This window comes from Drosophila biarmipes, chromosome X (genome assembly GCF_025231255.1).
Source record: "Drosophila biarmipes strain raj3 chromosome X, RU_DBia_V1.1, whole genome shotgun sequence".
Classification (NCBI taxonomy): domain Eukaryota; kingdom Metazoa; phylum Arthropoda; class Insecta; order Diptera; family Drosophilidae; genus Drosophila; species Drosophila biarmipes.
In genome coordinates this window covers 23,402,029-23,429,293 of record NC_066611.1, presented here as the reverse complement: position 1 = coordinate 23,429,293, position 27,265 = coordinate 23,402,029, and the positions used below count along the sequence as shown (strand labels likewise).

Genomic DNA, 27,265 nt, shown 5'->3' with positions numbered 1-27,265 from the left:
TATTGAGTTTATTGCAAGCTGGTGTTCCTTTACCTGGTGTTCGTTATTCGTGGAAGTGATCAAAGTTGATTAATTATCGCCTACACCGTATCCTTTCTGTTTTGATTGGATTTCGCCTTGACCATGATGAAAAGTATAATTAAGCTGAAATTGAATGCTTGCATCAGATTCCCAGAAGCCATCCAATTAGGCCAGCTTACCTCCATATTTCGCAACCAGGACTAAAAGTCGATTGTGGCACTTGAGGTGAGTTATTATACACTGGAAGGAATCTTGGGACAGTGTTGGAAGGTGGTATTGCAACACGCGAATGACAACCTTCTGTTTCGGTGTTGAAAAGCTATGTTGCTTCAATTGTGGTTCAAGAGGACTTGTCTTAAGATACAAAAAACCTCAACAACGTCTGTCTTCACTGCCACTTTTGAATATCATTTGTGACACACTGAAAAGATTCTGTTACGACGCAGTGTTGGAAAGTGGTATTGCATGCATCCTTTAAAAATTGCACCTGATTGCCTGTTATGATTTGTAAATATATTAGCTTACCAGTTTCTCTCTGTGCATGATAAGCATTAGGCAGCTTCTGCTTGTGCCGCCAAAGTTGCTAATTTTAGCTTGAGCCAGGAATAAACTTCATATAACAATATCCAACTTCCCCAGCATCCCACACATTTTTGCAGCCAAGTAACCGGGACTGCTTTCAGCAAAGTGGGGTCCCCAGTCAAGTCGTCGGGAAGAATCGGGAGTAAAACGCATGCCAAGGCACGTTAAGCTGCCCACTCGAGTCCCATCAGGAAAATTCCTCCCTGTTCGTTTTTTCTGCTCTCTGCCGGAGGGGGCGTGGCACATCGGCGGGGCGGTGGGCGGAGGTTAAAAGGTTGGGGAAAGGGTGAAATCCGGGGACGCGAAGGTGGATGCTTCAAGTTTGTTCCAAGTTTCATTCAACTTTTGCGCAGACTTTTTGGCCCCCAAGGCAAATAATCTGGCCAAGAATAGCAAAAATTTCATGCTGTTCACCTGCCAGTGTTCGTTTTTTCTGTGGGATGTGTTTGTCAATTAAAAGTGTGCATGTGGGGTGGCTGGCTGACGGAACATTGTGATTGTTATTATTGGATTGCCTGCTATCTGAGCGCCGGCAGCCCCCAATTGGATTCTAATTGGATGTGGGAATAACCAGAAATTGGGGTGTTGAAAAAGCGGATGGCATGTGACCCTGAAACGCCGGGCGACAAGTTCGATATTTGTGCTTTGGGTTGTAGTTTCGGTTCCAGTGTATATACCTTTGCTGCCACAATGTGCAACAAAAATGAAAACAAGAAAGAAACACGTACGAATACTCCCAATTATGAGTCATAAGCACCCCTAAAGTTCACATGCCAGAAGAGAATGGGAAATGAAATGTTATACAATCTTTCATCATTACTTTTTGTTGTTAACCATTCAAATTTCTTCGAGGCACGCAGCTTGCATTATTTATTGGCCAAGTTGGGGAAATGGCCGGAAGAAAGTCGATTATTTATTCGCTCTATCGAGTACTGCTGATATGCAAATTGGACAACTAAAGGACATGAGAACTACTTTCCAGGGAAATAATTCATAGAATATAAACGGAAAAACTAAAATAGTAATGAATTGCGTTGCCTACTTTCGAACTTTGGAAAGTTAATGCTTATTTATTACGAAGGGAAAGTATTTAAGGTGCAAAATGTAAAGGGCTTTCGACAAGGGCTCGAAAATAATAGGTTATACAAGGAATACTGGAATAATGGAAATACTATTAAGAAGCATCCATAGGGTGGAAGCAAATGATAAAGTTTTTAAAACCAGCTTGAAGAGAATTAACAATAATATTGCCTACTTCCTGCATGCCATCTTCAGAAATTGTGCAGCACTGAAAGAAACCGTGCTTTCTGCGAGTGTGTTGGGATTAACTGTACCTAATAGGCCAAGCGTCTGTGCAAGTAATCTTTACCAAAAGAAATAGAAAAGTAAATAGCCTTTACTTTGAAGAAGAAAATTAATATAGCCCACTTTCCAGCATAACACACATTGGGATTGTGCAACACTGAAAGCAAGTTCGCATGCGTGTGTGCTGGGATCAAAGTGAAAGTGCACATGAAAACAAACTGGAAGGCAACACGAAGGCATGAGAAAGGGGGCAGGGCAGGGGAGAACACGAAGATGAAGATGGAGACTGAGACTGAGAAGATGAAAGGAAGTTGTGTGTTGCGTGTGTGTGAGCGTGCTGCCTGCATTTCTGCGTGTGTGTATGATTTGATGATGCAATCTTTAGCAGAAGAAGAAGAAATACGTGGGGGCCAGTGTTGGGAAGTTCACCCAACTTAATTGAAATGTTGGCAATTAGAATTTATTGGGCCAACAATGGAGGCAAGCAGGGAAGCGCAATATTTTTAGGTGAACTGCGAAAAGAACTTTTAATTAAATTTTCCACGAGCACAAGCGTGAGCGGGTGTGTGGGTGTGTGTGCTTATATTGGTTGTGATTGTGCGTTTAATTAAAGTGCACTTGTTGTTGCTTTTACCGCACTATCTGTGGATTTTTCCTCTTTTTCCCACTGCCCGCTGACCTTAATCTGCTTGCTGCACTGCTTTTGGGGCCAATAAACTAAATAATGATGGCATGGATGATATATCGTACATGCATGTGTTCGCATGGGTCTACATACACATCAAAATCAAACCCACCCACACCCCTTTCTCTTTCACCGACCCCCTCTCCCTGTACCTGCACATACCGCTCTCTCTTTCGCTGGGAAATCACATTTCACCTTTGAGGGAAGCCAAGTTTTCCACTTGTTGTTTTTGCCGTATCTCAATGTGCCATCGACGAAAAATGCCGCAACGAAATTCGCTCAACATTTGCCCAACTGGGTGAAGGTTGCCGGTTGGCTTTCCACTCCCCACCAGCCCACCACCACCCACTTTTCCTCGTTCTCAGCCGAACCGTTGAATGTTGTCGCAGTTTTCTCCAGCCGCCTACCTCGCGGCCCTCCAACTTAATCAGGGCTGCGTGTGGTCAGCCGAAAGCTTGTGTACTATGAAAGTAAGCTGGCAAGGACTCACTCTGGTGGCGAGAAATGAGGTATCTTTGCTCACTAGCGGCGAAAGTCCATGCTCAGCTGAGGTCAACAGTGCATAAAGAGTTTTGGGTGCAAATTTGGCAGCTGTGGCTCTGGTTTGTATAAGTTTTTCATTGCATTTAAGAGATCTCTAGAGCTCGTAATTTGTATACAAGAAAGTAAAAGGATCTCATGAAATTACTTTTGGATTATCAAAGTTGGTTGGGACTTATGGCAATTGTTAAGGACACATAGGTTCCTTTTGCAGATTCCTTATCGATTCGACAATCTTTCTGAGTACACAATCTTTCTAAGAACATAAAGGTTTCTCTGCATCAAAGTTGGCCTTATACTATGGGATGTGGTTTCTGTGATTAAACCCAAACGGTGTTCTAAATTTTCCGAGAACTGCGTCTGTTCTTTTGAACCCCCTCTGCCGTTGGTCTCGGCGCAAGAGGCAACAGAGAGAGAACCAGGGCATTTCATTCGGTTGCGTGTTAATTAATAAATACAAAGCTTTTTAGTCGGAACTCGTGCCATGTGCAGGTCAGCTTGGTTTATTGCAGAAGGTTTCCCTGGAAATGGAAATGGGAAATTGTATCTCTGGCTTCTGCCACGCCTGAGCTTGTCATGCGCCTCCCCCTCCTCCTCTTTGGCCCGATGCACAGGAGTATTCACTATCAATATTTCTGGGAAAACTGCAGGCTGTGCGTGGGAGGTGGGTGATAAGAAAGTTTCATCAGCAGACGTTCGCAGTCATCGCCGCTTTGAATGCAAAATCAAAGCTGCAGAGTGGAGTTCTGGGGAAAATGGCACAAAAATGTCAGATGCCACAAAGTGCTTCTCGGTAAAACGAAAGTACGATGTCTTGTCTATCGACTGTGTGTCATTAAAAACTTCCTGCGAAACGCCTAATTGCTTACTGAGCTCGTGGACATTAATCCTACTTTTGATCTTGACACGAGTGTCAATTAGGGACATAAAATCAATAACAATGGGACGAAGCTAATGGCAAGCACGCCCAAAGATACGGGGAAATGTGCCTAAAGGGTTTATAGAGGCAATAACTGCTAAGAGGATTATTTTAAATTCTTTTTTAAAGTTTTGGGTATAACAACGATTTTTTAATAGCGTTAGGGAAGACGGCTTAGATTTTAATGTCCTTTCGATCCCAGCTGATTAAGATTCTTTTGAAGTCATTAATATTGTTTACATATATTTTTTTCGCTCCACTAAAGTATTACTTTTAGCTCCAATTTAATAATTTTTGACAATGGACTAAGATGTCTTAAATGTTAATATCCTTTTCACACTTATTAAGCAAGAGACTATACTATAAGTTATAAAACCAAAAACCTGGCTGATTTAGGAACTGTTGGGGACTTCAAAACGGGTACTGCTGTAGAAGATACATCACAATTAAATATAATAGTCCTTTCAATAACCAGCTCTAATCCCGGAAACATTCGACTTCCATTCCAGGGCGGCTATCCGGCGCGTCTGAAGAAGGTGCTGATCGTGACGGCGCCGCTGTGGTTCAAGGCGCCCTTCAAGATCCTGCGTCTGTTCGTGCGCGAGAAGCTGCGCGAGCGAGTGTTCACTGTATCGGTGCCCCAGTTGGCGCTGCACGTGCCGCGCAAGGCGCTGCCCATTCACCTGGGTGGCACGCTGGAGGTGGATCACGCCACATGGTTGCTCAGCTGCCGCCAATCGATGACGAATCGTGAGGACGAGCTGCTGGCCAATATCGTGGGTGTGGCCGGGTCGGGCTCTGCAACTGGGTCGGCGGCAGTGGCCACCAATGGCACGGAGTCGGCGGAGGCCGCGGCAACTGCGGGAGCCACGATAATCAGCGCCGTCCACCAGCTGGGCGACAACAATACCACCGTGGTGACCGTCAGCAATGGCGTGGGCCCGGCCGGAGGAGCTGCGTCCGCGGCGGCAGCGTCGGCCGTGAGCTGCAGTTCCGAGCCCAACGAAAACATCACAATCAACGGACTGAGTCCCAGCCACCGTCAGGCGAACAACAGCAGCGGCAGCAGCAGTAACGCCACAGCAGCCAATCCCCTCAAGCTCAACACGAGTGGCGCGGCGGAGAACAACAGCACCGCCGCCGCCACGGCCGCAGGAGCAGCTGGAGCAACTGGCGGCACCACCAGCACCACCACCACCAACGGAGGCGGCGAGTTCTGGTCGGAGAATCCGCCGAGCAGCGCCTCGTCCGGCTTCAGCGACGACGACAGTCTGGCCGGCCAGGAAGGCGACCCGAAGCCCATCGACCAGATTGTCCAGATGGTCAAGCAGCGCGGTCGCCATGGGCTGATCAAGGAGTACGCGGACATTCGGAACAGGGCGCCCGAGGGCACCTTTTTGCATGCGAGGTGGGTGTGCACTTCCTGCTGAACCATTTCAAAATATCGTAAATCTTTTAGGCCTGATCTTCAGGCAACAACATAGTTAGAATTTTCTGAAGAATTCCCGATTTGTATATTCTTACATTGAGTTAACTTATGGCAAAGGCTTGCCCATATTCAAAAGCGAATTCTCCAGCTTTTCGCATTACATCAGAAAGCTTGCTATATTTTATTTCCAATTCCCCTATCTCAAATATTTAAATACTTAACGAATTTTCTCGAAACCCTGCAGGATGCGCGCCAACCTGACCAAGAATCGCTACACAGACGTCCTCTGCTACGACCACAGTCGCGTGGTACTGGCCCACGAAGACGGCGACGAGCCGTCGGATTACATAAATGCGAATTTCGTCGATGGCTACAAACAGAAGAATGCCTATATTTCAACTCAAGGTGCGAGTGAGCCACCTGGCTTTCCATTTATGAACTACAAGCTAATGAACTTTGGATTTGCCAACAGGTCCATTACCAAAGACATCCCAGGACTTTTGGCGCATGATCTGGGAGCAACATTGTTTAGTTATAGTGATGACGACGCGCGTTATGGAGCGCGGACGCGTTAAATGCGGCCAGTACTGGGAGCCGACTGAAGAAAGTTCCTTAGAGTTTGGCGACTACCATGTGCGAACAATTAGCGTTGAGTGCAACGAGGACTATATGGTGGCCTCGTTGGAATTGAGAAACATAAAGGTGCAGTCCCCCAAACTGGCGAGCTACCCGAGAACTTTATGATTAACTCGTATTTCGTTTACTTCACAAACAGACTGACGAAATACGCAATGTCTCACATTGGCAGTTCACCAGCTGGCCGGACTACGGGGTGCCCAGCTCGGCCATGGCCATGCTGAACTTCCTGCAGAAGGTGCGCGAGAAGCAGGCGGAGATGGTCAGCGCCCTGGGCGACACCTGGGCGGGCCACGCCCGCGGACCGCCCATTGTGGTGCACTGCAGTGCAGGCATTGGACGAACAGGTGAGCCGAACGGAGGCCCATCCCTGCCGGCAGATTCACTGACCCACCTCCGATCCACAGGCACATTCATCACCCTGGACATTTGCATATCGCGGCTTGAGGACGTGGGCACGGCGGACATACGCGGCACCGTGGAGAAGATCCGCTCGCAGCGCGCCTACTCCATCCAGATGCCCGATCAGTATGTGTTCTGCCACCTGGCCCTCATCGAGTACGCCTACTCGCGCGGCATGCTGCAGACCGTCGACCTGGCCGGCTTCGATGAGCGCGAACAGGACTCGGAGTAGGCCGCCTCCAGGTGTCTGTTGCGCAAGCGGACGGGAAAACAACTTGTATACAGAGTACTTTTACTTTATACCTTCGCAAATTGGTACACACGGACGAGAAACCGAATAATTGTATGTTTTACCTTGCAAATTGGAGAGTAACTTTTCCGACTAGATGTTCGTCCTGATTATGATACAATATGATATGATATGCTATATGGTATATAAGATGCGTGAGGAGCGATGGCAAGCACAGACGGATTCCGAGGTACGAGAAAGTTGGAAATGTGTAGAGTGTAGAGTAACCAATTTACGTTAATCTATTATTTTTTTTTAATATTATTACATACCAAGCTATAGTTGTATAGCAAAAACATCTATATATAAACATTATTTAAATTAAATTTAAACTAAATGAAAAACAAATAGCTAAAATAAAGAGGAAACAAAACAAATCAAAACCAGCCGCATTAGCGAAGCAAAAGCTGGAAAATAATCAGCGAAGAGTGTTTAACCATCAAGACAAAGTTAACTACAGTCCGCAGATGAAGATGAGGAGTACAACGAAGGATCAGGATGAGAACGAGGAAGAGGACGAGGAGCAGGATCAAACCGTCCGGCGGAGAGTCAGAGTCGGAGGAGCGGACGTTTCTTGTGCATTTTGCCCCCATCTCAACCCACGTGGAGCCACGGCGCGGGGCGAGTTTCCTAAAAGCAACCAGATAGTTACATAACCTATATAGCATATGCCTAGGTCAACGTACCGCATATATACGAATATATGTATAACGAATATAGAAGTACCGGAGGAAATCAGATTTAAGCACTGTTCAATGTTGTTGCCACGAAAATAGCCCAAGGGAGGGGAGTGATCTTCTCCAGCCTGCTGCCCTCCTGGCCGCATCTTCTCCAGATGTGACCCCAACCGAAGCCCCCACCCACTCTTCGCCTCCCAGCTGTTAAATGTGTATTCCTTCTGTTTTTACCCCATTTTTTGTTTTCTTTGCTAATTCTTTACGGATACTTATAAATAGAGCGAAATAAGTGTATTATCGTGCAGAGGGTCGTAGTGAATTTTACTTAAATTTTTTTTACCAACTAAACACAAATAGTTGAAAGCGCCGAAAGCGAGTATTACACAAAAGCAGAAAATAAGAAACAAATATCTGACATGCCTTCTTTCCTACATATTTCATATGCCAAGCGAATCTAAAACGGATCTAGCAATCGTAATGAGAGTAAATGAAGGAAAACCAAACATATTTTGTATTACTTTTTTAAATAACAAGATCTATATAAAATGATGAATCAAGTCACAAGAATGGCAGCTTTCTCGAACGAAAAACGAAATATTAAGTGTAATTATGTGTATGTAAGTCGGACAGAATGCATTTTCTTCGTGCATCTTCGCGAAAGTATTATAAATATTTATATATATAAAGAAATTAAGTGCATATACTGCGACACACATCTGCAAGAAAGATAAATATATACGTTTTTTTTCTCATCATGTTTGCATGCATGTAAATACGAATACCTACGAAATATATAGTATTTTGGTGCGAATTCAAAGATAGCCCGCACTGTGCTCCAAGAAGAAGCAAACACACTCTCCATACACACACTCTACCACTCACACGTATATCATTAGAATTGTAAAAGCTGTGATCAACCCGAATGAAATGCAAGTCGAAATTGGAGCCACAGACACTCCTCGCACAGCCAGTCAAGTCAGACCATTGAGTCGCATGTATACTCCACAGAATGCTTGATCGCAGTCGCAGAACAGAACCACTTTCAATTCTTTCAAAGGCCTTTTCCGAGAGAAACAAAGAACAAGAAACCTAACCAGATCGCATAACGATTAATGAATATGAATACTCACCTCCCAGATCGATGGGCGTTCTATTTTTATAATGCTTGACACACAGAGATCATACTGCATATAATCGAAAAACCCGAACAAGGAGACCCAAAGATACCACGATGATAACTATAAATATTTTTTGTAGGCTCCTGGCGCGGAGTGGAGGAAAGAATTTATTTAATATATATATATATATATGTTTAGATATATATCTATGTACTAACACATGTATGAAAATTAGCAAAATTTCTTCAAGTGTAATTTAAACTTAGCTAGAGTCACAAGCCTTTGTTCTCCGTTCAAGCGAGGTGTGAAGAGAATTACCTAGTACGAGTACTCAGAAGTGTTGCCTGTGTCACGATGCTTTCAGAAAGCTTTGCTGCGCACAACATGCACCGCAAAATCGAAAGCCACTCACAAGATCGATCGATCCAGCCCACCCTTAACCAACTCTTGACTAGATCTATCCACTAACTAGCATCCCCCGTCGCCACTTTTTCCCGCATATTGAATACTCGCATTTGTCGCGCACTTGCATAAGAGAATACGACTAATCTCCACCAATCCAGCTATCAAGTAATCCGGTAATCCACTGAACCAGCTCAAAACCACAGGGAGACACACTGTACAGACACCGGCAAACCAGTCCAAGATCCAGTCCAAGAACCCAAAACACGGAAGTCTTAGCCTAGAGAAATGGTCGCATAATATTTAAGGGCATATAAGTATGTTATCCTTTCAAGAAGACAAACAAAACCAAAATAACTTGATGTAAAAGCAAAATGCATTTTGCAGTTAAAAACAAATAAAAGTAAAAAAGAAAATTGTGGATAAAATATATAGAAAATTGAATACATTTGGCTCGTTTCAGCGGATTTATTGGGGGTATTTTTTTGGGCATTTTAAACGTGTGGTAAGAAATGGTAGGTTTTGCCGAAATATGCGTATGCAAATTGAGCCTGAAAATGGCGCTATCTTGACCATGTCGTGCGCTGCCAAAATGAGCCTGAAAATGTCGCTATCTTGACAATTTTGAGCCTGAAAGTGACGCTATCTTGACAATATTGTGCGTTGCCAAAATGAGCCTGAAAATGTCGCTATCTTGACAATTTTGAGCCTGAAAGTGACGCTATCTTGACAAATTTAAGCCTGAAAGTGACGCTATCTTGACAATATTGTGCGTTGCCAAAATGAGCCTGAAAATGTCGCTATCTTGACAATTTAGAGCCTGAAAATGGCGCTATCTTGACAATTTTGAGCCTGAAAGTGACGCTATCTTGACAATATTGTGCGTTGCCAAAATGAGCCTGAAAATGGCGCTATCTTAACAATTTTGAGCCTGAAAGTGACGATATCTTGACCGTGGCGTACATTTATAAGGTTGTTGGCTCTTCAAACCTGGGACCGTTGATTCATAAATAACCACAACAATCACAGCTTTGCTTTCGAAGTAAAAGGCTCACATTTATTTGTTAATAATTATAGTTAATTTGTTCATAAATACACGCACATTAATAATTCTTTAAAACAATTCATTTATCAATAAGTAGTTCAAAAAGCGTTTTATATCTTCCTATCTCTGTCTCTTTCACTGACTCCATGTCTATCGCTCTGTCTCTCTCCATCTCCGGTTCTCCGTCTCTTTCGCTTTCCGTATTAACTAATGCCAAAAATACATGTAAACAAATCACCATTTAGTTATCTTTTCGTTCCGTTCTCGCTTTCGATTAATACTAGTAATAATAAAAAAGTTTTTTCTTTTGTTTTCAATTATTTAGCTACGTTTTGGAATTTTGTATGTTTTCGTTAAATATATAATCCGTATAATTATATGCGCCGAAAGAACCAATAAAGCCGAAGCAACGCACTGGACCAATTTGTAATCGTTGGCAAAACAGCAGCCAATTGTTGTATATATAATATACCATATAGACCCGCTGGGAGCTGCCATGTGCAGTCCATCCTGGCCAGAGATTTGGTCAAGTGACAGGCGGGATGCACAGGGAAACTTCCGCACAGATAGTCAAAGGGTTCGTACATAAATTAAAAAACAATTTACGTACTTTTTGGGTTGAAGGAGAGAGGGGGAGTAATATATATATATGCTATATAATAACTGACATCCACAATACGCTTATTTTGGAATGCACACATCTAGGGAGTGTTCAAATTTGAGTTGGAATTCGAGTTAAGGCTAAGACAACATTATAAGCTAGTTAAGTATTGGCGTAGTAGAGTTGCTCTGCTCTCGTCATCATTCTTTGGGGCCTGTTCAACAGCGTTCGTATCTGTATCCGAATCTGCCGGAGCAGCGTTTTCGCTTTGAAAATTTCTCTAGAGGCAGTTGGCATCGTTTCGAATTCGATTGTAAGTCAGGCAGAGAGTCAAGCGAAGGATCCTTAGGCTTAGGGGTTATACAGGGTGTAGATCTTAGGACTAATGACTGGCGGCGCTGGCAAGCCGTTTTGCTCTTGAGGTAACACTTCCATTCAGTGAACGGCAAACGAAGGCAAAGGCAAATTATCTACGAACTAGGGGTGACATGCCTAAAGTAGCGAGTCTGTCTATGGCTAGGCTTTTCACGTTTCTTTCTTTCTTTTTTAAGGGGACGGGTAACCTACGTATATAAATAACTACAGTACAACCCGGGGCGTTGCAGAAATCCTAGTAAATTTATACAAAATTAGGAAGCCTAGAAATAGCTAACAAGTATGGAGTACCAAAAGATTAAGAAGTCCATCTCAGTTACCTAACATCTTATATAAATCGTAGTATATTCAAGCATACGCATTTGAAACCAAATAATTTTAAGAAGTAAGAATATTTGAAATGCCGCAGTTTGCCCTAAGGAAGTTCAACAGGTTCATATTCGGTAATCTTTTCGGAGAATATTGGGGATTGGCAATGGAAACCTAGTAAGAAACATTTAAAATGCCGATTGCCTTCAATTCAATACATCTCATAACAAACTCTAGGTCAAGCTCCTGGGATTTCTGCATCACCCCGAATTCCTACACTTAGGCAAGTTATAAAAAACTTCTAAAATCGAAATAAAGCGTTTTGGGGTGTTTCTGTGGGTGCAACAAGGTGAGGCTGAGGTGCAATATCACGTGCCTACTCGATGCCGAACGTGTTGGTCTCCTCGACGGCCAGCAGCAGCTTCTCGTAGAGCAGCTCGGGCGTGGGATAGGGCGGCAGGTCCAGCCGGTTGAAGCAGGTGTGGGCGCGGGGCAGGGCGTTCGGCTTGCCCCACTTCTCGATGCAAAAGCGCCGCGGGCCTGTCGATCCGCGCAGCGCGGAGAAGCCCTCGTAGGGAATGCTCGAGGTGCCTGTCACGAACTGCAGCAGCCGCAGGCGCTGCTCGTTGCTGAAGCGCTCGATGACCTGCCAGAACCACACGATCACCTGGTGGTTGTCGTGGTAGCCGGAGCGGTACTCCGTGTTAAGGCGCCAGTCGTTGGTGTCTATCTCGGCGGTGCCGGCGATCACCAGCTCCAGTTCCCGGGCATCGAAGACGGAGACGAGGCGCGAGTCGACCACCTCGTAGAAGCCGCGCACCAGCGACTCGGTCTGCTCCTGGACGCCGCGCTCCAGCCGCCACTTGATCATGCGCTCCAGGTACTCCTTCTTGTTCTTCTCGTTGACAATGATGTTCTTGCCGCCGGGCTTCAGTTCGCGCTCCACCACGCGGCCGAGCAACTCCTCGGTGACGCAGAACGTGAGGCCCAGATCCACGCCGGTGCCGATGTCGTTGTCGCGTATCCACTGCAGCGACTGATGGAACTCGTTGTCCAGCGACTCCAGGTCGCTGAGCGCCACCGGCAGGCGCAGCAGCGCCTTGTAGAAGGGTCGCGTGAAGAAGGCGTCCAGCAGGTACTGGTGCACCAGGGCCAGGCCCAGCACCCGGCCGCTGAAGCGGAACCAGTCGTGGCAGTTGTCTACGAAGGCCGACAGCGGCGACACCTGCACCGTGTACGTGTCGTTGGCCGAGTACTCGAACAGGCCGTAGTACGGGTTGAACAGCTCGCGGGACAGCAGGAAGAAGAACTCGCGCGAGGGCCCGCCGTAGTCCAGGCCCTCCTCCGTGTCCCAGAGCACGGCGAGGCGGCCGCGCTGCAGGTCCTTCTTGTTGGCGGACATGATGCGGCGGAAGGCGTCCTCCAGCAGGTGGCTGCGGCGGATGTGCAGTCTGGAAAGAGAGATTACCGCATTAGTTTGGCTCCATCCTGGGAGTGTTTCAGGGTCTCAGCTGGTTTGTCTTAGCTTAAGGGGCTTCGCACACTGAAACTTTTTAGTAGTTCATTGTTATAGAGTTTAAGAATCGAAGATATACTATTTTACATTACTGTTCCTTCGCAGTTAAAGTGTATGATGCCCCTTAGAACCCATTTTCCCACCCCGGATACTCACTTTAGCTTGTGGGGCCCCTGGCCGTAGCCCTTGGACTCCAGTTTGCGGTAGAAGCTGCGCAGCTTGGCCTCGAAGTCCCTGCGGAACGGAGGCGGCGCCCGCTGCGGCATCCGGGAACTCAGGACCGGCGATCCCTGCGGGCTGCGCTCTTCGATAGGAACATAGCTCATGATCTCCTGCTCAAACAGGCTGCGTGGGAGGAGATAGGAGGTGGAAAATCGTTAGATACGAGCTAAAATTAGTTGCACTCAATGGGAAGACAGCGATTAGCTACGGGGCCATAAATCTGCGGCCAGAACTCTCCGCCGTTGGTGGCGTCATTTTCCAGCGGCGCTTTTGACGGCTCACGGCTAATCCGACAATTGATTAGCCCCACGCGGCAGAGCCCCAGCACATCCGACAGCCCGGAAAGGACGCCGGTCCGAACGGCGATTGATAGCGCCGATAGCGGACAAAGGAGATAAATGCGGTTCGGACTTTGGATGCCATATGGACTCCCACCGAGAGAAATCGAGCAACAGTGCCGAAATGTATCATGCAAAGAACATATCACCATGTTATATCTTTGAGTATCTAATTTAATGATGGCAAAAAATGAATAACTTTAAACGATCATAGACCATTATTAAATATAATTTCAAACCATAATGAATCATACACAGGTCATATTATAATATGGTATCCTTATACACCTTTTATAATAGGCTCATTAAAGTGAATTTCCTCATGCATATTCTTAGATTTATAGATTCAAAAAGGAAGTGTTCTGTAGTACAGAATCCACACCAAACCATGGACATTCCTAAGGCCATAGAACATTTTGAAACACTGTATCTCAAACAGCACAGTGGTACGTGCACTTGTGCCTACTTTTGAGTAATGTATTTAAATCAAAATACTCGAAGCCAATAAGATTGAGTCCTCAGAATTGGCTACTTCCTAAAGAACATGGTATCTTAAAAAGTATAATATCTGTGCATTCAAAATGGACTTCCGAACTACCGAACTAACTGCATTAAGAACCCATTTAATATCTGAGAAATGTAATAACAATCAATCGAAGTCCCCCAGCTAACTGCTCCCCACAATGGTTGCTAAAATCCAACTACGCACCAATCCCTAAACACTTGTTCACTTGAAAATCATACGATTGCAGCTGGCCGGCACGTCACTCGGCGACACATGTACTGCGAACAGAGTGATAGAACCGATTCTGGCGTCGATCCATTTGCATCGAATTCAGCGGCGATGAAATCAGACCGCAGACCGGAGACCGGAGACCAGAGGCCAGAGGCCAGAGATGACCAATGCGAAAGGTCGGGGGGCAAGTGATTTGTCAGGGGCATCAATGCGCGCGCCTAGAGTACACTTTTTAGACGAGCCCGGCGCAGTCTTTCTTCCGCCCCCGGCGGGCCACGCCCCCTCTGCCGCGGCCAAAGACCGCCAAAGATTTCTCACCGCCAGGCGGAAGAATCGCTCGGCCGCCGGCTGCCGGCTGCCAATCAGTGCAATCGATTAGGTCAAAGGCGACCTTCGCCCAGAAGCCAGAACACACTTTTCCCTGGCTTTTTGCCCAGCTGTATTAACTATTCCGATTCTAAGTAGTTAGTCCGCAGCTAAATTGCCGTTTGGTCGCGCCTTTTGCTTTTGCCGCGGCGGCCTTCAACTTGAAACTGAAAATTGGCCAATTAATAACGCGAATTATGGCGGTCAGCCGCGGTCGCCACGAACAAGTAACTAATTTTTCGGGGGGAGCGATCGGATCGCATTGGATCGGCCCGTATCGCATCGAGTGGATAGTGACAAAGCAGGCGTTTGCCCGCAATTATCGCCCGCTCGGAAGTGACTAATTCGGCAATTGGGCCCCCTCCTTCGGGGCTCATTAGCAGTGCTTTTGGGCAGATGGAAATGGAAGCGGATCGATTAATGGCCGCACACATGCCGTGTCAAATTACCTCCGAATTACTAGCCTAGTGAAATTCTTGCAAAATTATTGGAACAGGAAGCCGCAATTAACGCAAATTAAGTGGCGAGAACAGAGCCCCCGGAAAATAAAGGCGCGCAAAGGCAAGTGGCTCTGCGGTGACACCCACTTCAAACACCAACAAAGAGCCGTCGATCGCCTTTCTGCGGGGCTTTGGGCGATAGGCCGTGGGCGGTGGGCGTGGCCGGACGGCGGGGATCCATAAACACTTGATGCAATCGCTCCGGGTCACTGACTGCGCCCGAAGAAAGGCCGCGTAAGCACGGAAACGCCAAGGGATTGGCTTTCATATCTGGAGAACGGCTCTTTCTCTGGGCACGATTGACCGCTGATTACCTTTACTATACTCTTTCCCATCGGAACTAGTCACCCTGACACTGAATGATCCACTGAAGCGTTTGCTTGAGGAAATCAATTGTTTATCCTCTCAGGATCTGACTATATTATATCCCAAAACAAGGCACTCACTTTACATTATATCACAATTGAAGTATTTATATATATAAAACAAGAAGTACTCGCTATATATAAAATGTTTACCTAATATTAACCACAGCGGAACTGTTCTACGTTATTTATAATAATAATTGATGGTAATTGGATCAGATGATCTAACATTGCTGTTTCGGCTTCGAACTCCACATTTTTCTCATAAATAGGGTGTTTTATTAATGTTCAGATGATCTGCTCATAACTTTCGAAAGTATAGATCACAGTAGGATTTTTCTGAAGAAATACAGTTTACCCGCGAGCAAGCTCTCGAAGACCAAAGACACAACAGTCCCCTTCAGTTCCCCAGCACATTTTACATCCCATCATATACCTATGAATGCACCACCGACTTCACCCACATTCCACAAATTATTCGCTAATATTTGGAATTGCCGCGAGCTGTACCCATCCGCGTATATGAAACATGATATGATAAGGCAGCGGGGCGCTTTATGCTGGTCGGGGCAGCAAAACAGCATTTGAATATGTTTATGCGGCGACTCACGTACTTCTCCCACATGTGGAAGGTGTAGACGAACTTGGAGAAGAGACCCATTTGGAGGGCTGTAAATCCGAAATGGATTCTCAATTAGCAGTGCACTAAATTCACAAAAAGCCAGGAACCGAAAAAACACAAAGCTAGGTAGAGGCCCGAATCACCAGCGATAACCTCGGCTATATCGAATCCCAATCCAACTGAGGCAGCCAGGCGACTGAGTTGGGCTCCCACCTGGTGCTCGCTCCGATTCGATTCCACTCCGAGCTGCACCACCACCAGATGCACTGGGGCAGTAGGAGGGCGGCAGATACCGCGATAAGCTGATAAGCGCGGCGGCGATAATGGAGCCTTAACCCATTGGGTCTTCGACCGCCTCTGGGCGCGTTTGCGGGGTTGGATATTACTTTTGTTATGATATTTTCCATTTGGTTTCTGCGGAGAGCTGTTTTAGTTTCCAGGAATATGCACCTAATATGTTTCATTTCCAACGATTGGCAAAGGAATGTGGTCTTACGCCAGAGAATATAATATCTCAACACCCACGCTATCCTATCAACCTCACTCTGTGGGAAATGTTAACTATCAATGTAATAAGAAAAATAATTTTTTATGCACGAGAGTACCATTTAAAAATGATATATGATTTTGAAAATTTGAGTATATTATTAACAATCAATATATCTATATATAATAATGAATTTATAATCTTTAAACAACTACCGAAGAAGCAGTAAAATATATTTTAAAGTATTAAAATTATGAAAGGTTTTCGAGCACTTCCCCCTTTAAAACCGTCTAAACGAGCAGTCCACATAAAACTCTTGGGCAAGCGAAATCTAATCCAAAATCACTCAGAATAGTTACAACACTGCCCCACTAATTGGTAAAATGTATGTCCCGATAAGTACAGGCCAAGTGCTCGGCCCAAAAAGTAATTGGGTAATGTGAACGCACCACTCGACCCTAACCGACTAGCCACATGTCCTCGAGCCTCAGGGATCCAGTGACAGGGAGCTCCGCAACCGGACACCCGCCAGAAAAATAGAGCCGTTGGGATGGACAGAGAACTGTGATGGGAGATGGGAGATGGGAGATGGGTGATGGGTTCCCACATCGCCGTCCCACAAACTACTCGTAATTGTGCGAACTGTTTACTTGGCATTCCGCAGCATTCCTGAGCATTCCCGGAGCCAGGGGAACTGGAGTCGGGGATCCGCGGACCGGAGGGCCAGAGCCGCAACGTGGGAACGGAATGGGACCCGGAGGAGTCGGCGGCTGGAACCCGATCTGCGCGGACAGAAAAGTGCAGGCCCGGCGGAATGGTAAACAAAGTCGGATGCAGCGCGGGGTGCAAAGGGGGCTGGGGCTGTGGAACAGGATGTGATCTCGTTCTGCATGCGCTGCACTTCTATGAAGCCCAGCCACTACTCGCGGCAAGTGCATGGGGGGCGGGAGACTGGGCAGAGATGAGCAAACACTTCTCGGGTGACTCAAAAACAAAGTATTAGATTATTGTGAAATAACAAAGAGTACTTGGATTGGGCATACAGCTGCTACTTATGAGTAGCATCTCAGGGAAGGAAACTAGATGCAGTCTTATTAAAAAACTCCAGTAATTAGGATACCGCAAAAATAAGACAGAATCTATGGGCTAATAATAAGTGAAGATGTCGGAAATGAGCTTAACTTCCGAGTTGAAACTCTCGTTATTACCTTTTCTTTATACTTCTAATCTGAGGGGTTATATACTAAATTCTATCAAAGGAGTTGATTATATAACGATTACTTAAAAATCCAATAAATAGGTTGAATAAGTGTAATAATACGGATTAGCTACCAGAAGAAAATGTAACTTTTGAGCTAGAATTTAGCTTATATAAAATATCCCGACTACTCTTCATCCTTTTAAATATTCTAAATATTTTAAAAATTTATATATAGTTAAATTAATATAAAATAGGAATTGATCTATTAACATACAGTAGAGCCTCTCCTTGGTTCCAAATTCCACCTAGTACTGTTTTCGGCAGTATATCCAACCACAGTAAATGGTAAATTGGTATCTTTGGGGAACACACTTATGCGGTTGATACGAGTTTGGGGTTCCTCAAAAGTGTTGTGACTTAAAGAAAAAAGTTCCCTTAAACCGATCGCTTGCTACTCCGAGGGTACTTTCCAGCCCATCGTTATGTTTTCCAGGGGGTTTTCAAGGGGTTTCTACTGCCACTCGAGCTACTTACACGGCCCACACGATGTAGGCAGCCTTCGACAGAAAGCCCATCTTGTTGTGCGCCCAAAGCCTGGAGCACCGGGGAGTTGACCATCACTGAGGACGCCGCAGAGTTGGCTCCTTGCGGTTACTTCGCCAGCCGGAGGGGAGCGGGCGCGAACCGGTTAACGGACAGTACCAGTAGGGGCGGTATCGGTTGGAATCGGTTGTGCTGGGCCGCGAATCGGAAACGGGGCGACGTGTGCTCGCGCTGCGGCTGTTGAAGCGCTTCTGGTGGTGGAAGCTCACTATGCGACGACAAAACGGAGCCCGCCGCAACGAGGCGGCAGAAGCGGCAGAAGCGGCGGCAGCGGCGACGAGCGCTAGCCGGCGGAGTCACAGATAAACAAAACAAAACTATGCACATGAACTACAGAAAGTGTAGTAGAACAGAGCTCCAACTCTCCAGGCGGAGGGGTCTACGGCGATCGAAAGCTGTGCAGCATGCGCCCTGTGGTACATGCTGTGCGGTATTGGGTGTGGGGTGGTTGAGCTCGGCGTATGCTTCCCCAGTGGCCGACGGTGGCAGAATGCTGGCGTTTGCCTAGCCGCCGAGCCGATAAATATGAAATTCAATTCAATTTGGGCGGCAAAGGAAATTATTTAATTATTCGCTGGTGCTGGTGCTGCTTTCGGTCGGCTTTTCGTCGTTCAGTTCTGTTTTGGTTTCGGTTTCGCTGGTGTTTTTGTTTTTCGGCTTTGTGCAAGGCGGCGATCGCGGTGCAGCGCCGCCGCCGAACTCCCAGTAGCAGCGCGGCGGCACAGTGGTCAGCGGAAGGGGTCAAGACTGAGGTACGAGTGGTCAGGGGTCTCAGAATAGTCTTAAATGCAATGCATGGATTGCTAAAACTGCCAGGCTCCATTAAATACCATAGTTGAAAGTAGATTTTACAAGATCAATTGTGAGAAAAACAATTACAAAAAAAATGTACAAAAACATATTTTTAAAAACCCATCAAAATTCCAGATAACATGCATAAAAAACTAGTTCTTAAAACTTTCTGAAGCAATTAAAATACTATGATGATCTCGAAGAAAATATAGCCCTAACAAGAATAAGTTTTAAAAAATGTTTATATTAATATTTGTCATCTGTCTACCTAGAAATCATTTCTAGGAATGATATTCAAGAGAAAGTACTTCTTCTTAAGGTTCCTTATCTTCCCATAACTAACAAAGGTTAATATATTTATTTTATTTGGTATCTAGAAAACTCTTTAAGGAATGATATTTCAAGATATACTACTTGTAACTTAATTGAGGAGTTCTTGAAGGCTTCTTATTATACCATATATCATGTTCTTTATAGTAACTGAACCCTGGCTTCTGGAAACCCTAACAAAAGATTCGTTTCCAAGCGAATAGTTTCCTTTGCAATGGAGGATTAAGATAGTTTGTGAACTGCTTTAAGACATCATCTAGATACCTAGATACCTTCTGCTTAAGATACCAAGGCCTGAAAACCAAAAGACCTGGACACACTGTGCCGCCCGTCAGCTGTTGCCGGCATGACTTCGGGTGTGTGTTGGGGTCGGATTCGGTCTCTTGCTCGTGTTTGGGTTTGGGCTCGGATTCGGATTCGGAATCGGCACTCGCTGCCACCGATCGGGATTGAGTCACCCCCATGAGGAGTGCACTTCAAACGATCGACGACAGCCCCATGCCAGCGATGGCGAGCCACTCGCATGGCGTTTGCTGGGTGAGTGTGTGGCGTTGGTCATGGTTATAATTGTCCGCTCATCACTCCGCCACGAGAACGACGACGACGACGACGACGACGACGACGACGACGGCAGCGACTGAAACCACCACTCCCACTCCCTTTCTAACTGGAACTAGTGCCACGCCCCGCAGTTAGCACGCCCCAAAACGGAAGCCAGCCACAACAGAACGCGAAAACACACCACAAACAGACGCCGGCCACTGTCTCCATGGCTGCCTGCCTGGCTGCCCTTCCTGCCCTGCCCCAATGCCCCCATCCCCCAATGCTCCAGTGCCTCATTGATCCCATGTCCGCGTCCAAAATTAAGCGCATGCACGCATGCGCAGCCGCCCAAAAGCCCAATGAACTGTAAACAAGCAGCGAACAACGGCAAAAACTAGAAAAATCGAACCTTCCCTTCTACGGGTCAAATTTAAAAGGCAAACAGCAGTTAACCCAACTCCACCGACAACTTCCTGCTCCAAAACAACCAAGTGACAATTCCAATACCCTTAAGACTTCGTTATCTAATCTAATAATACATTTTTTACTATTTTATATGCCTTTTATGCAATCAGTGTTCAACAGAAATCGGATGTATTAATAAAACAGAAATAAAGCATTTTCCAACACTGTCTATGTGAATGCTTTACACCTACTTTTTTAGAAACCCTGTTGGATGGGTACAGTTTTAAAAAATATTAAGTTCTGCATCTATATCATTTAATAAATGTATTCTTTTAAATATTGTCTTTTTTTTGGGTTCACAGAAACAGTGCCTTTCCCAACACTGATTATAATAAATTAGATTAATAAAGTACAGTTTTTTTTAGTATTATTATTCTTTAGCGAACAGAGATATACCCCAGGAAAGATCATTCCAAACTTGTCAGTGCCTTGGCGACAGCGACGAAGTTCAATGATGACGATTACCAGAGCGACTAGAGACTACGGGCGAGGGTGCCAATGATAATGATAATACTGGCTGATGACGATGACGACACGGCCACACCCCCGCCTGGAAGAAAGACGATCGTTGGGGACTCGGAATTGGAAATGGAATTGGAGTTGCTATGGCTGCGCAGCTAGTCTTCGCTCCCCGCTTCGCCAATAAATTATGCTTCATTTGGAATTGGGTTAAATTGGGAGCCGGGCAAGGGGCATAATAGCGGATTAGTGGGGAGAGTGCCAAGTTTATGGGGCAGCTGCTGTGGCTTTAGGGCGTTGCCCTGCCGCAAAGGGGCGTGGCTGCCCCGAACTTGGAATGTCCCAGCCAGGCAGTAAATACATCCAAGATCGCTCAATAAATAACCATCTGCAGTTATCGGAATTGTTTTCAGGTAATCCACCAATGAACGGCATTTAGCCAACTGGCGAAATGTGTGGGTAAATAGATGGCTTATTAATTGCTCACTGGCTCGAGAAAGGGGTGGCAGTGGGCCGTGGGGTTACCTCATCCGAACCTATGAGTAATGGCCAAGTGCAGATTGTCCGGGGCTGCGCTTTCTGATCTAAGCCTGTCCTACGGGGAGTTGTGCAATCCGCTTCGTGTGTTTCCCCAATCCGAGCGGTTTCGAATGCTTGTGTAAATAATTCTCCTAACAAGCTTGTTAGCTGGAATTCCTAACGATGCAATACGTCTCTTATGGACCAGTCGAGAGGTTGAGTTTCAATATTTTATTTTGGGCCCTTTGCTGACGGACATAGTTCACACTCTTCAAAATGCTATCAATCATATATTTTGAGCTTCATTTTTTATCAAACATATGTACTTTCACTATCCTTAAAAACCACTAATATTTTATTGAATTTTTAAGAATGGTTCTTTAATATTATAATTTTATGAAGGCAAGACCAAGAATCCTTATAAAACTCTAATTAGATCTTATATTCTTGTGACCCTTTTGAACTCTTATCCTCTTAAATTTCAGTTTAAAGTTCAGGTTATGCTGACTTCCTATCAGAATTTGAACTTTAAAGCAATTACAAACTATTTACGGGCACTTTGAACGTTTTTGTTGGCTCTGCTCCTTTGTTTTCCCTATCTACAAGGACGCCTGCTCTACCAGAAGTATTTATGCCCCTCTGTATATTTCCTCTACAACGAGGGGAAAACTCCCACGGCTCTTTTCCCAATGAGGCTCGACAATTTGGCTAATTGAAATGCAATTAAATGGCTCGATCGGAACTGTTGGTGGCCGCCGCGGAATATCGACAAGTTGAGAGCTTAATCTCTCGACTTCAATTTCCATTTCCATTCCGATTTTGCCGGCGCCGAGATTGGGATTAAGATTAAGGCCAGCACACTGCACGTCGGATGCAGTTCCTCAATTTTTGTGGTCGGGGCGGGCGGTGGATGTGAGTGCTTTTGAAGAAACACGGCCAATTAGACAATAAGCAATGAGATTAGAAGCCAAGACGAAGTGCCAGCCTTGCCGTGGGTAGGTGGTGAGGTGCTTGGTCCGTTTGCTTTGTTGGACGTGTTTGGCGTTTCGGAAAATTAGCCAACAACCTTCGACACGGTTTTCAAAAGCAATTAAACCACACACACACTCGCTCGCGGAGCACTCAAGCAGGACCGCCGCCAAAATCGATTGAAGCCAACAGCCACAGAGCCGAAGTCAAAAACCCACACCACATCCACAGCCAAAACCAAACTAATCCGCACCGAGCCACGAAAATGACGCACCAATGCAATTTCAGGCCAGGTGGATTCGCATTCGGACTCCGATTTGGACTTGGACTCGCCCTGGCGCTGGGGGACCTTCGTCAAGTGCAGGTGGAGCTACTGGCTGACGGCCACCGGTGCGTCATGTGAGCGGGACCACTGCGAGGGGTTCATTAGCACCGCGGCAGCTCCGAGGGCTTCCAGCTGTCTGGCAGGTGGAAGCCACAACAAAATATTGATTCAAAGAGATAGTAAGCTAAATAAATTGAATTCAAGATATCTACGCATTACCCAAACTATGAAATTTTTAAATTTCAAGTTCAAGTTTGGGTACCTATTCCGAAAACCATAGGAAATACAGAAAAGTCGAACTTGAACATGGCCTAAAATTTTGACCCTCGTAAAAGAGACAAACTTAAATGTAGATTAATAGAAAATGCAACTACAAACTCATAGAGGTATCAATCTTCAAAATCGGGAGGAAGTTACCCAAGTTATGGGACCTGGAAGTGCAGTTTGGGGTTCCTATTCCGAGACAAACTTAAATGAAGAATAATAGAAAATGAAGCTACAAACTCATAGAGGTATCAATCTTCAAAATCGGGAGGAAATTACCCAAGTTATGGGACCTGGAAGTGCAGTTTTGGGTTCCTATTCCGAAAACCATTGGAAATAAGGACAAATGGAACATGAAAATGGGATAAAATTTTGACCCTCGTAAAAGAGACAAATTTTAATGTAGAATAATAGAAAATGCAACCACAAACTCATAGAGATATCAATCTTCAAAATCGGAAGGAAATTACCCAAGCTATGGGACCTGGAAGTGCAGTTTTGGGTTCATGTTTTGAAAACCATTGGAAATACGGACAAATGGAACATGAAAATGGGCTAAAATTTTGACCCTCGTAAAAGAGAAAAATTTTAATGTAGAATAATAGAAAATTCAACCACACATTACCAAAGTAGTAGAAATTATGTTATGTTTAAATCACAATTGATAAATTTGACCCTCCTTTAAAATACATATTGTAATGCATAAATTAAAGTATTCGACCACAAACCAATTTAAAGTTGGTAAGAACTTATCGATTATGCTTAAAAAACCAGTTCGATGCACTCACCTCAGCAAAATGGTTAGTTGTAGGTCATGGCCCAATCTCTCGAGAGCGGGAACACCCTCCACCCGCAGGATATTGATTTTCTCTCGGAGCGGGCGGGACATGGTGTGCTGGCCCTGGCGCTCTCGCAGGATCTCCAGGATGTTCGGCTGGCGCAGAAAGGCGATAACCTTAGAAGTGAAACGGAGATTCATTTAAAAGGCATTAAGAGGATTGGGAGAAATCAAAAGACACACCTTTTCGTTGTATGCAATGGGCACATCCTCGTACCCGGCTGCCGTGGCCCCCACGCCGGCCATTCCGGCTGCTCCGCCTGTCGAGCGATCCATGCTGAGGGCACAGGCGATGGCTGCCGTGGTGGTGCAGTTGTGGCCATGTCCATGGCTGCTCCTGGCGGAGGACGACGAGGACGATGAGGGCCTGGGCGGCGGCAGGGGCGGGACTCCGGACACCGAGGAGCCGGGACTGGCATTAATATGCCCACTGGTGGCCGACAAGCAGTTGCCGTCCACCAGATCCGGGTAGTAGTAGCCCACGCCCGGCTGTTGTTGCGGATGCTGCTGGCGATGGCGCACCACACGCGGACACTCGACCGGCAGGCGGGGATCCATGAACGAGGTGCGCCGGTGCTGGTGGTCGATGAAGAACTGCTTGCCCGACTGATCCAGCTTGGTCTCCCAGCAGGAGGGCAGCTCCCGGCTCATCTGGGCGAAGGTGTTGACCAGCGCCACCAGATCCTTGTTGTACTGGTACCGCTGGAAGCACTGCGGATCCCGACGGATGCGCATGACCATGTGCTTTAGCGCAGCATTTCGGTTGTAGATGGCCAGCGCAGCTTCGTTGGTGTGCAGCAGGGAGTAGAAATCCGGACGGCAGAGCATCAGGATAGCGGGATGGATGGCCGAGGCGGGTGGAGGAGCAGCAGGAGCACCGGGATTGGCGCTGCTAGTGGCCGATGGTGGCAGGTTATAAAGCTGCGCGGCTCTGCTCTCATTAGTTATGGTGCGGCGGATGCTCTGATACCGTCTGTCCAGCTGTTGGCGATGGTGCTGCTCTCTTCCCGCTGGTCCACCACTGGGCGCGGCTCCTGGTCGCTGCCAGGAGGTCGTCCGCGTTGTGTGGTCGATGTAGAAGATGCGTCCGTGGCTATCCATGCGCGCCTCCCAAGCGGGCGGCAGTGGTGGCTCTCCCGCGGCTCCACTTCCGCTTGATCCGGACACCGTGCCCGACCCCGGCTCCATTAGAGCTGCTCCAGCTGCTGCTGCCGCCGCCGCAGCGGCTGCTGCTGCACTGCGTTCTGGGATGGAGGGCAGGCGTGTGCTGCTAATGTGCACCACTTCGTCCGGCGGCTCCTGACTCTGCTCCTGGGCACCATCGTGCCGGTAGACGTAATCCAAATGACTAGAGACGGCTGGGGGATCCGATGGGACCTGGATCCCTCCGCCGCTGGCGAGGCTGGAGTTGGCAGTGACGGCTTGGAGGCGGGCATGCCGTCGGGCATGGTGAGTGGGCGTGGGCGGACATACCAGGGGCGATCCAGTGGTTCCTCCTGCGGTACCAGCTCCAGCTCCGCCGCCCACGCGCTTGAGCAGACGCTGCTGCGGTCGCTGGCCGTGGAAGGTTGGCGTTCCTGGAGGCACCGCATCCTGAAGGGCTCCACCCACTCCCCTACCCCTGGTGGGCGAGTGCTGCTCCGGACTCAGACTGAGATCCAGCGGAGAGGCACTGCGCGTGGAGCAGCCCGAGGGAGGACTTCGCGGGCGTTTTGGTGACAGCAGTAGACGTGGCGAGGCTTGCTCCTCCGATGAGCTGGCCTTGCCGTTGGACAGGGCACGGGTGAGCGGACGGTGCTGACGCAGATACGGGAATTGCAGACTGTTTGGCGACGAGGATCCGACACCCGAGGAACTGGGGAAGGTGGGAAACTCATAGCTCTGGTTAACCGGCACCTTTTGTGTGCTGATCGTGTTGATGTAGCTGTCCGGACCAATTTTCTTCTTCAGCAGTGGCTTGAATCGCACGGGTGGCGTGGCCAGGGGTGAGTTATTCGAACTGCCACTGCCCTGGACCATATCCTCGGCCAGTCGCTCGTCCGTGTCCAGGATGTCGAACTGGAAGACATCGCCCTGCAGCTTTAGGTCCCGACCAACGGCCCGAGGCGGCCAGGAGCGCTCCAGCGGACGATGCTGCGGCGGCGAAGGCTGGCGGAGATGGTGATGGTGTTGCTGCTGCTTCTGTTGCTGTTGTTGCTGCTGACGACGCTGCACATGGGTACTGGCCTGAAGGGCAGCGGCGGCCCCCAGCAGGCTCTCCACAGCAGCCGCCTCCTCGTCCTCCTCCTCCTCGACCTCCTCGTCCACTTCAGCCATGCTCAGGGTGTCCACCATCTCGGCGGGCACGGTTTCGAAGCATTCGCGAGCCACCCACAGGTTGAAGCCGTCTCCATTGGCATTCGACAGTGTGGTGGCGGGTGGAGCACCTGCCTTCGTCTTTTTTTTGGCGCCGCTGAGTGGCGTGGAGCCGCCGCTTTGGGGCGACAGTGTCCAGGACTTGCGGCGGGCGCCACCGCCCACGCTGCTGCCGCCATCGCTGCCGATGCTGCCGTTGTAGGAGTTAGTGGGCGACAGCGTGGCATTGTTGGCCGGCGTCTCGCAGGATTTGGTGGAGAGCAGGGTCTGGTGGCGGGGCTCTCTGGTCTCCCTGGCCTCCGCGGGTTTCACCTCCTTGGGCGCTGAAAGTAGGGCGGAAAGGTAAAGTGGCTGACTTGGCGTGGTGTTCTCCAGTTACTCACATGCTTCACTTGGTGGGCTGGCCAGGGCGCAGGCCCCCAGCTGCTCCTCCGTTTCCTGATTGCCAGATGGCAGTGACTGCTCCTGTTCCTGCTCCTTTACCTCGGCCTCGCTGACACTCACCTGGACATCGTTAGTCAGGGTGAGGGCGCTCTGGAAGGCCTGCTCCAGTTCATCGCTTTCGTTGCCGTTGCGCGCCTCGTAGAAGGCCTCCTCCTCCTTGGGATCATCCTCCTCGTCCTCATCGTCTTCCTCCTCTTCTTCTTCCTCCTCCTCCTGCGACCTGGCTGCTATGGGATCCCCTGGGCTCCTGTCCGCCAGGCATGACGAGGATGCTGCCAGGGGCTTTAGGGCCACCGGAGCAGCTGGTGGCTCCATTTCGCTGGCCTCCGGAGCCCGAGATGTGCTCTTTCTCTTCCGCTTGGCGTCCCCACCGCTCTTCCTCTTCCGCTGCGTCCACCACCCCTACCCCTACCAGCAATGCCACCCTGCCCCCGCGCCCTACCCAGGGTTAACGGTTACAGTTACAGCTGCAGATGCTCTACTTCGGCGTTGTGACCTTTGCTGCCCTTCGACCCGCGCATCTCCGTGCTCACTGCCATTAGACTGGTGTCTCTATTTTTCCGACTTTTTCTCTTATCAATTGTTAATTAAAGTTTTTGTAATTAAAAAGCTACAAAATATTTTCTACGCGCAGCCAGTGTAACCGGATGGCAATGCTGTGATTTGCCCGC

General features: G+C 47.5%; 2 protein-coding genes across 7 annotated transcripts in view; one reads left to right on the top strand and one right to left on the bottom strand.

The window, feature by feature from the left end:
• The window catches only part of LOC108023405 (tyrosine-protein phosphatase non-receptor type 9), a 35,092-nt gene extending 25,639 nt beyond the window's left edge, over positions 1 to 9,453 (top strand). For all 4 annotated transcript variants that reach the window (XM_044093625.2, XM_017092856.3, XM_017092859.3 and 1 more), the window contains 5 exons: positions 4,562 to 5,460; positions 5,726 to 5,886; positions 5,954 to 6,183; positions 6,257 to 6,464; positions 6,525 to 9,453. In XM_044093625.2, the coding sequence (XP_043949560.1) occupies positions 4,562 to 5,460; positions 5,726 to 5,886; positions 5,954 to 6,183; positions 6,257 to 6,464; positions 6,525 to 6,751 (1,725 nt within the window). In that variant the 3' untranslated portion in view covers positions 6,752 to 9,453. The remainder of the gene's footprint in view (positions 1 to 4,561; positions 5,461 to 5,725; positions 5,887 to 5,953; positions 6,184 to 6,256; positions 6,465 to 6,524) is intronic.
• Positions 9,454 to 10,035: 582 nt separating this feature from the next.
• LOC108023541 (E3 ubiquitin-protein ligase HECW2) lies at positions 10,036 to 27,252 on the bottom strand. Of its 3 annotated transcripts, XM_017093111.3 has the most exons (5): positions 26,534 to 27,252; positions 23,979 to 26,473; positions 23,746 to 23,912; positions 13,008 to 13,196; positions 10,036 to 12,786 (listed from the first exon to the last, which is right to left on the bottom strand). In XM_017093111.3, the coding sequence occupies exons 1-5, from the start codon at positions 26,907 to 26,909 to the stop codon at positions 11,712 to 11,714; spliced, it is 4,302 nt and encodes a 1,433-aa protein (XP_016948600.2). In that variant the 5' UTR covers positions 26,910 to 27,252; the 3' UTR covers positions 10,036 to 11,711. The 3 variants fall into 3 exon arrangements, with proteins under 3 accessions (XP_016948600.2, XP_043949558.1, XP_050740968.1); XM_044093623.2 differs by lacking the exons at positions 23,746 to 23,912; positions 23,979 to 26,473; positions 26,534 to 27,252 and adding an exon at positions 18,223 to 18,886; XM_050885011.1 differs by lacking the exons at positions 23,746 to 23,912; positions 23,979 to 26,473; positions 26,534 to 27,252 and adding an exon at positions 15,993 to 16,186.
• Positions 27,253 to 27,265: the final 13 nt, after the last annotated feature.

Bases quoted from the DNA above. Each gene is read 5' to 3' on its own strand.
- LOC108023541 (XM_017093111.3), bottom strand. From the start codon at position 26,909: ATGGAGCCACCAGCTGCTCCGGTGGCCCTAAAGCCCCTGGCAGCATCC. The intron at 26,474-26,533 runs GTGAGTAACTGG...CCCTACTTTCAG, and splicing joins CAGCCCACCAAGTGAAGCAT to CGCCCAAGGAGGTGAAACCC. The intron at 23,913-23,978 runs GTGTGTCTTTTG...TTCACTTCTAAG, and splicing joins CCATTGCATACAACGAAAAG to GTTATCGCCTTTCTGCGCCA.